This window comes from Syngnathus floridae, chromosome 4 (genome assembly GCF_059516105.1).
Source record: "Syngnathus floridae isolate MCC-2025c chromosome 4, RoL_Sflo_1.0, whole genome shotgun sequence".
NCBI lineage: Eukaryota > Metazoa > Chordata > Actinopteri > Syngnathiformes > Syngnathidae > Syngnathus > Syngnathus floridae.
In genome coordinates, this window is record NC_142416.1 from 13,854,081 (window position 1) to 13,863,246 (window position 9,166).

At 41.0% G+C, this 9,166-nt stretch overlaps 1 protein-coding gene across 1 annotated transcript; it reads right to left on the reverse strand.

Annotated features, from left to right (window-relative positions):
- Positions 1 to 705: 705 nt before the first annotated feature.
- On the reverse strand, positions 706 to 8,927 carry mttp (microsomal triglyceride transfer protein). Its single transcript, XM_088372407.1, has 18 exons — positions 8,729 to 8,927; positions 7,950 to 8,137; positions 7,738 to 7,881; positions 6,575 to 6,682; positions 6,381 to 6,497; positions 6,169 to 6,308; positions 5,952 to 6,102; positions 5,674 to 5,831; positions 5,404 to 5,572; positions 5,225 to 5,332; positions 4,903 to 5,115; positions 4,493 to 4,704; positions 4,310 to 4,407; positions 3,992 to 4,113; positions 3,682 to 3,909; positions 3,396 to 3,520; positions 1,610 to 1,780; positions 706 to 1,538 (listed from the first exon to the last, which is right to left on the reverse strand). Exons 1-18 carry the CDS (start codon positions 8,790 to 8,792, stop codon positions 1,394 to 1,396), a joined length of 2,661 nt encoding a protein of 886 aa, XP_088228533.1. The 5' UTR covers positions 8,793 to 8,927; the 3' UTR covers positions 706 to 1,393.
- Positions 8,928 to 9,166: the final 239 nt, after the last annotated feature.

The window sequence follows — 9,166 nt, forward strand, 5'->3', positions numbered from 1 at the left end:
TTTAATATTAAATACATTGTTATGATATTCTAAATTTGAATAATTTGGGAAAACAAGGAAAAAAGTGTAAGCAAAAGCATCAAAGAACCATAAAATATAATGAAAGAAATGTGCCGTAATTTACATGAATAGTGGTACTATTTATTCCCTTTTCAAAATACCAACAGAATAGCAAATACTAAGTCTGTAATATATGCATATCCTTGGTCTGTGTTTCCACGCCTGTGTTTACGTGATTGAATGTTTGAAAGTATAAAAAATAATAATATTGAGTGTTAAATGCAATCATACAGATTTATGGCAGTGGCAAAAGGGCACATGTGCTGTCTTGCCAGCATGCAAATTTAGCTTTGTGGTGACACTGAAACATCACCCGACTGAGGCTTAAGTTTAACCTGAGCGTTTGCGGCTGTGTTTACTTGGTGGCCATGGCAGCAACGAGACTGGCAGACACTGCTTTGCCCCCAGCTGCTCTCTGTGCTTTTGAAAGAATCTGCAACAAGGCCCAGCTGTTAGTTTTGGATGCCAACTGAAACTCTGATGTCAGTGAGAATGCAAAAAAATATTTCCTCACCTGGACAAACTTACGTGTCATGACCTTTTTTTTTTTTTTTAAATGTACTACCAAGAAAATAAAGAAGGTGGGAGCTTCTATGAGTCTACCTTTGAATTGAAGATGTACAAATAGTATGGAGGTACGGTACGTAAGAACATATAGAGTGTTTTTATTTTTATTAATTTTTTCCAAATCTAAATATTCAGTATGTCAACAGAAATGGAGTTGCCAGTGTATTCTTTTACCCATCCGATCCGAAAGTGATCTCCAAAGAAGCCAATAAGGTCGTTTTAGCTTAAAAGAAAAAATTACAAAACAATTATACAAAGACATTTAAAAGATTTTTTTTTTTTTTTAACCCCAGATCTTGCATGTACCGTGTAAAACACCTTAATGGTGAATAATGTGATATTTTGGTGAACGTGTTCGTACTATATTTAAAGGGTGACACAAGTTGCTCTTCTTAGTAAAGACATTTACCAAAATAAGATTTTTGAGGCAATTAATCTAAAAATTACATTTGCAACCCCTTTTTATACTGTATTGTTACGTGCCCAACATAAATATATTTTCAAATAAAGCCCATAACATGACAACAAAAGAAGTTCCAGTTGCAAACAAAACATCAGATGACTTAAATACTCACTCACAGGAATGTAAACATTGCATACGCAAAAAACACATTCACCACATTTGTCTCTTTAGGTGTTTCGCGGCATGATGCTGAGGTGTGATGCGACATATATTTGATGAAATGCACCCAAGCCTCACAGAGGAGAAATATAAAATGCCCCAAACATGCAAGTTTTCTCCTGGGAGTTACTGCTTTCTCCTCTACTAACTGGAGTGAAAAACCTTCTTGCACATGTTTGAGTTTTCCTGGTGGAGCGGGAATTCGGAGCCGGGGATAAGCAGCTTCTTGCTCTTTTGTGACACTACGCTTTTCCCCGATGACAGGCTCTCGTATTTCTTAACGTGCTCGCTGAAAAGTAGTAAGGAATGGGATGTTAGATCTCTTTTCCGAGAGTTCATGAATTGGGGATTGTCTCGTACCTGACAGGAAAGGTGCTTTTGTCCATCTGCATGCACACCAGGAAAGGATACTCAGAGAACTGGACAGTTGTGATGAAGTCGAGGGAGGCCTCTGTTTCAAAGCTGACCTCCAAACCGGCACTCATGAAGTCCATGTCTACTGTAACATTACCAGAGACCACTAACGCTCCCCTGCAAAGCACCACAGAGGAAGGCTGAGTGAAACTGATTCTCTTATTTTCCATGCACAAAATGCTACCCGCAATTATTTTTTTTAAAAAACAAACATGGTATTAATAATATTGCATTTGTGAAATATGTGAAATATGAGCTGCCAACTGAAAATTAGCTGGCGACAGTCACATGACCAAACCCACAAAATAGTTGTGGCAGGACAGTAATATCCTGAACTCTTATCCACTGAGATATCATTTTCAGTTTACACCAAGTACAAGGCAAAATGGCTGCCCCCTGTGATGGATAAAAAACGGTGAATTTTTATGCTTATTTCAAAGTGCACAAACATAAATCTAAATACTATGTTTAGACTAGTTGAGGGCGCATAGAAAATATAATTGTAAAGACATTTTTTGACTTGATTTCTACTGAAAATTGCACTTTGATGTTTTGAGATTTATTTTTGGCTGCTATTTCAATAAATGCAATTTCAATTAGAAATAACTATGGTTGACTCCAACAAATCCTGCTAATCTAAGTCACTGAGTTAAAGGCACGAGCAGCTTGCACTGTCTTGACCGCTCAGTAGTTCATCTCTCTGGTGAATCCTTGTCTCGTTCAGTGTTTGATTTCATTGCAACGGTGAGTGGCACAGAGAAAACACACCACGATTGATGAACAAAATGACTGCCTGTGACATGTGCGCGTCTCCTCTTGCGTCATCTCTCTCCCCTTCTATGCAACTTACATGCAACAACACGCATAAGACTCCATTGAAAAATCCACCTGTTTGTAACTTTGGCCATGGGGGCATGCCCCGGCAAAGCTGCGAGTGTGTGGTTTGTTCTGTGTCTATAGATAGACCGTCAGTCTATTATCAGGGTGAAAGAGGCACTTAAGTTGATCCATTCACCTGCCTCTGCCATTCGCTTGCACACGCAGGTTTAGTCTCCTTTTGCTTTTGAGGAGCTCGGCTCTTGAACGGAAACTAGCACCTGAAGACTTCCCTCTACTTCCACACTTCTTTTTTGAAGCATCCACACTGACATACTGCACGGTTTGATATTTTACACAGCCACTTAAAGTAAATGCATCATAAATAACCCTCGACTTATGCAACTAATAGGTTCGTTAAAATATAGTCATTGGGCACAGCACCACACACCACCGAATCCCACCAAAGACATCCGATAGCTGCGCCCGCTGTCGTGTATTATGTTCTAAAATAGCGAGCCAGACAGGACTGACGTCACGTTTCATGCGACCCCCTCAAAGCGAGATAGGTGTGAAGCACAATACTGGACGGCTTCCAACATGTGGAGTGGAACAAGTGAATCAGACAACACTTATAGAGCGTTTAAAGTTCACATGATTCCAACATCAACACGTGTCTATTTGAGGTGCCGTGACATGGCTGGAACTTCTGAAACAACCATAAAGGTTATTTTTCTAAGAATTGCCGTGGAGGTCTCCAGAGGCGTTCCATCACACTTGACCATACGGTTGTTAACAAACATACCGCAGATTATGTAATATATACGAGATTGTGAACTATTTACACTATGTTATGGTCATGTAAAGGAATTACTTTGACTTTGGACTCTTTCATTGTGTGCTTTCTGGAGTTTACCTGTTATTTACGCTGGTTTTGGACTCTCTGTACCACAAACTGATCTCCATGCCACCAGAGATGTCGATAGCTAACCCTCCTTGGAACTCTGCACTTGCCTTCAGACCTGACTGCAACTGAATGACCTGTGAATGAAGAAAGACAATAAGCAAAATAGTAATTATGGCCATTGATGTGCCTTGACATGAATATGTCCATATTTAATTCTAGAATTCTAGAAACAAACAGCTCTTGGTCCATAAAATAATCTGAACGTTGAGCTTATACTGACCAATTATTTGCATACCTCAGAATGATCCGTCAGCAGAATGAGACCTTTCACCACATTCATGGGTTCCCCAGTCATGGAGAACATTTTGGACATGAGGTCGCTATAACCCTTGAAGAAGGTGACAGGTCTTAGCTGGACATCAAACAGCAGAGCCGACATCCCGGCGAATGACTCCAAGTCTCCCTCGCCCTCATCTGGCGTGGCGGCGATAAGGGACTCCAAACCCTGCGCCTCAATCGCAACCTGGACCACAGCAGAGATGAACCAACTTTGGTCGCCAAACCCAACATTTTACTTTTAGCAAAATTCTTCAAACTCTTCAAACCTGTAGTCCATGTAGCACTGCTCCTTTACTAGCACCATAAATATTCATGTTGCTTCTTCTCAGGATTCCAGAGCCAGAGTACAAAATGTCCAAACTGTATGTGGAGGTGACATCAGCAGATTCTGTGAGAAGCAAAGCATGTCAGCCATTTAAGAAGTAATTTCGCAGGAATGTGAAGAAAGAAATCTAACAAAGGTGGAACCTCCTCCATACTTTCTTTCAGTTTCACCTCATGTTTGTAACCCAATACTTGGTGAATAATTCAGTTTCCAATTGTCATAAGAAAAGTTATGAATCCTTATAAAGTCGACCACTTACGTGCCATGAATCCTGAGAATGCAGATGATGACCCAACTTTTGAAAAGCGGTCATAGTTGTGTGAAATCATATCGCGCATAACTTCCCTCAAAACATTGCTGAAAAAAATCATAATTGAACATACAATTGTTCCACATGACTTATCTGCTCTGAGCAACATTTCATCTTGATTGTGTTGCTCACCTGGCAGGCATGTGGAAGCGGAGGATGTCCTGGACCTTAGACAACATGTATTTGTTCATCTCGTGCGGCAAGTGTCCGATGGACAATAGGAGATTCTTGATCTCCATGTACGAAGGCTTGCTACTGAGGATGACATCCGCAGCGGCAGCGCGCACGTTTTTCTCATAAATCCGTCGATTCTGGTGGTAAATTCTGTTCACTGTCTTTTTGACCTGAAACGACATTTTTTAATTTTTTTAGGGGAACATTGTGAGATGATTTTGCAATGATAGTAAGGTGTTTAATATTAATATACTGCACGCAACTATAAATATTTTGGTGAGTGTTAGTTTTTTGCTCTTTGTGAATAGTGGAGTCTTTTTTTTATTTTATACGGACATGTGTGGTCTTAGTTTGAGCTGGTCATTCACCTCATCAGTTATGAGGCCGATGTCATATCTCTGCAGGCTGGTGAGTGCGATGGTGCTGTATGCACCCACTTCTGACTCGGTGTATTTGGTGAAGATGGGAATGGCCTCAGGGAGTAGAGAGTTTTTTAGAGCCAGAAGGAACATCTGGACCTGGGACTCTTCTTGAGTGCTGTCTGGCCCCTCCAGAATCATCTTCTTGACCTCAACGACTGTCTGAGAATTTGAAGATCATCAGCTGAATGGAAGGACTAGTAAATCTCATCATAAACAGGTTCTGTACAGACTAACTGCTTTAGTTTCTAGACATTTCCTTGCAGCTCACCGGTAAGTTACATCCTCCTTTCTGACACAGTTTGTGGACCAGGGCTCCCATAATAATCACCACGGACTCCTTGATATCAGGGCTGCCAATCTTTCCTTTAGAAATGTCCTGTGTGAGAACACCGGCATCAGTACAACAAAGTTTAGTTTCAAGTGTTTTTTTTTTTTCCCCCCACTCACCAGCAGCGTCTGTAGCATCCTCTCATTAGGATGTGAAGCGAATCCACAGGCATAAAGGAACCTCTCCTGCAGAACCATACCTTTGGCATCCGTGAAGTTGAGGAATTCAAGCATGGCATCCAAAGATGCTGTCGTTTGGGAGGAAGTGACAGCATCCACCAACTGAGGACTACAAGTCGACAAAAACGGTTAAAGCAACTGAATAGTCAACCCCAAATATTCTGCTCAGAAAAGCTAAAGGAAAGTTTGAAGGGAGTAACAGCTACGTACAGAGCGGTCTTGCTGGAACTCTTTAGCACTTTGAGGATATCGTCTTTGCTTGACTTCCTGATGCTCTGAATCAGCGCCACGAAGCTGCGAGGGGCTGTGGACTTGGACAAAGTACCCGGCTCCAGTTTCGTTTGTAGAACCTGCCACTGTTCAAAGAGCTGAGAAGAGCAAGACAATGTTAGTTAATGAGCAAATTGAATAAAATCATCAAAATATCTATCAGTTGAACAATTGGAGCAAAGTAGTAGAGTGTGTGATATAAAAATAGAATCACTGACTGATGGACAAGTCTTGCACTGAGCTTTGAGCTTCTCCGCTTTGATGCCAACAGCTGCTATCTTGGCATCGATGGACTTGACAACGGCGGCCGCATCTTTTCCAGCGGTCTCTAGGGGTCCAGCTTCTGTCCCTACTAGTGTGAAGCTTTGCCTGTGAAACCAAAAGAGAATTTAATATCTTCATGCTTTAATGATGGATTATCCAAAAACTATTTACCTGGACACAACTTTGGCAGCCGAAGATCGGTGGGCGTTGACAATCATCCAGTGATTTTCTTCAGCCACGGCTGAGCGGATAAAACCATCCTCAAGGGTGAACACCGTGACGGAGCTAGATTTTCGGGTCACACCCATAACCTGAGGGAGAGACACGGACCGCAACACTTCAGGAGAATCAATCCTGGGGCAGATGGTTGCTGCCTAACTGACCTGGCTGTGTGTGGTGAATCCAGTCTCTGCAGTTTTACATGACTCCAGCAACTTTGTCCTTGTCACTTGATTGTTTTCCACCTTGTATGTAACTGTGCACCTTCCAGACACATCGTTCTGTTTCCACATAATTACTCCTATTAATTTATTAAAATCACATCTAATCAAATATCATGTTTGATGATAACCTTTACCTCAATAACTTTTCCTGTATTGAGCTGCAGTTGCAGTAAACTGGACACTCCTCGTTTGAGGTTTTTGATGAGGCCTGGCTCCGCCCAGTAGGAATAAAATGCTTTAACCTGCAGAACGGAAAGAAAGCAGAATTATTTGATTTAGAAAAATGAATGTTAGTTTAACCTGCAGATGTAGCAACAGGGTGATCGGGCTACAGCTCACATTCACTTTCATGGCGGTGTCAGGATTCCTTTGCACACTCATGACATCAGCAACTATTTGCATCATATTATTTGAAGTGTAGAGCTGAAGCCAAACATACTTGGGTATTCATATTTATATTTTGGGATAATGTACAAAATAAAGTTCACCCCAATGTGTTAGAAAATCTCAAATTGCCGATCACAATCGATATTTTGTTTGAAATAAAAAAAATCCCACAAATATATAAATATCAACTTTTAGAAAAGTGTTCATGTGTGACAGAAAATTTGAAGTAAATCTTACTTTTCAAAGGGTTTGCACTCATTTATATTGAGCACTGTATTGTATATCATTTTCTGCTTAGGCTCCAAGTTCTCAACATGCAAAGCAAATGACATCATCCTACAGTGTCCCCTATAAGCATGTCATTTATTTGGCATTCACCACAACATCAGATAGGACCACCAGAAATAGATCAGCTTGTGTCTTTTACTGTGTGTGTGTGTTCTTGGCGTCTTAAATTTCCATAAATAACCTCCACGGGCAGAACGGCGCTCCGTTTTTTTAGTCCCATTCTTCCAAACCGTAATCCACAACCCCAAAATTAAAGCGGTGATGAAACAAAGCTTGTGGCAGTTGACACCCACTTTGTTAAGCGCATCATCCCAGATGATATAAAGGAGATCAAGTGGGCACGGGAAATGTGTCATAGCTGTGCCACAGCCAGTGGGATGATTTTAAAAATATTTATTAAAGATGATTATAAAAATAATGCATTCAATAAATTAATTCCTGCGGTGATTTAGATGTTCAATGCACGCTCATGTCATATTTATGAACGAATCGGTATGGTAACGTCCTTGATACGCTGAAAGACCCACCATGAAAAATGAACATAAAAATCAGCTTAAAAATCAGGATAGCCAGTTTTTACCCACAAATGCTGTCTAAAAAGATGTTAATGTTGTGATTTTACCTTTCCATTTCTCAAGTGCACAAAGAAAGGCTTTGTCAGGGCTGCCAATTTGGTTTTGCCCATAAGACTTTCAACGGTGGTTCCATGGAGGACATTTTTCTTCTCAGATCGATGGGACAACGGGTCTGCTCGCACATTGGCGATCTAGCATACAAATATGAAAATTGAGTTTGTGCATATTGAGGTTTCATATGAACAGACTACCAAGTTACCTTCAGCTGGATCAATTGCTCATCCTTGTTGCTTGGATCTCTCCACACCAGATTGACATCCACATCACTGGAGATCTTGTAACCGGCGCCGCCCACTTTTGACCCCTTGGCCTTGTTCAACAGCACCTCGGTGGTGTAGCTGAATTTGTACAGCTGGTTGTTATTCAGCTGGGGTCCTACAGCACCACCTGAAGAAACACAATCACCACAACTTATGAACATCCAATGCAATCAGTTCATTTAATAAATCGTTCAATCAAAGAACGCTTTAACTTTTCTTCCTGTGTCACAAAACTTCCTCACAAAATAACAGCTCAGCAAAGCACAATGCAACTTTCCTTTCACAAATTTGTTTCACTTTCCCACAACTTAAGTCTTGAGCCACTGCTGAGCTGATTCAATCAGTGGCCATTTAAAAGGGTGTGTTCACCCTGACAGAAGATAACATTTACTCCTCTGCGCTATGAATGACAAGCTCTTTGGCAGATAGGAGTCGGGTAATGAGCGAGGATGAACTGACGTGTCACTATATGATTTCATCACCACGTACTGATTTCAACAAATCAAAGCTCCAAGTAATTTGCGGGTCTCGCGAGATCAGCTAATCTGATGTCATTACAAAACTGACACATTTTTTTTATCAGCAGCAAGCATCTCTACTGAGATGACATTGGGAGTGACACACGGTCAAATAAAACAAATGACAGTTTGTGGAATGAAATATCAGCCTTTAGCAAATAAAAACAGAGCAGAGCAGAAATACAAAGCAGAGGACTCACCAGTGGCATTCGGCGTTGCGACACAGGAGGCTGCGCAAAGCAAGAACACAGCAACAGTTAACATTGTGTGTTCTCTCTGCAGCCAAATGGATGAAACTGACACACAAAAGTGTCTGTGTGTGCGGGTTGGCACTACAGGGCCAAAAAGAGGTAAAGAAAGTCAAAGCTTGTCCTATTATGTTTTATCAGAGGGGAGGGCAGACTCCAAACTCCACGCTCAAGTACTAAGTATACGAGATAACGAGCAAATCATTAACCTGATGAGCACAGATTTGACAGGAACTTGTGCTATTGATTGGTGTAGCCAAGACCCCCTATTCAGGAACCAGTAGTTGATCGTCTGGCTAGGTGATCATTTGCTCAATCAATGAAATGGCATTATCTGATTGATTGTCTTCAACCTTACATTTGGATAATAAATAAAGCAATATTGTTCTC

Excerpts from the sequence above, each read along its gene's own strand:
- mttp (XM_088372407.1), bottom strand. The coding sequence starts at position 8,792 with ATGTTAACTGTTGCTGTGTTCTTGCTTTGCGCAGCCTCCTGTGTCGCA. Across the intron at positions 6,309-6,380 it reads GATTCACCACACACAGCCAG|GTTATGGGTGTGACCCGAAA; the intron begins GTCAGTTAGGCA and ends TCTCTCCCTCAG. Across the intron at positions 5,333-5,403 it reads GGATGCTACAGACGCTGCTG|GACATTTCTAAAGGAAAGAT; the intron begins GTGAGTGGGGGG and ends GTTCTCACACAG.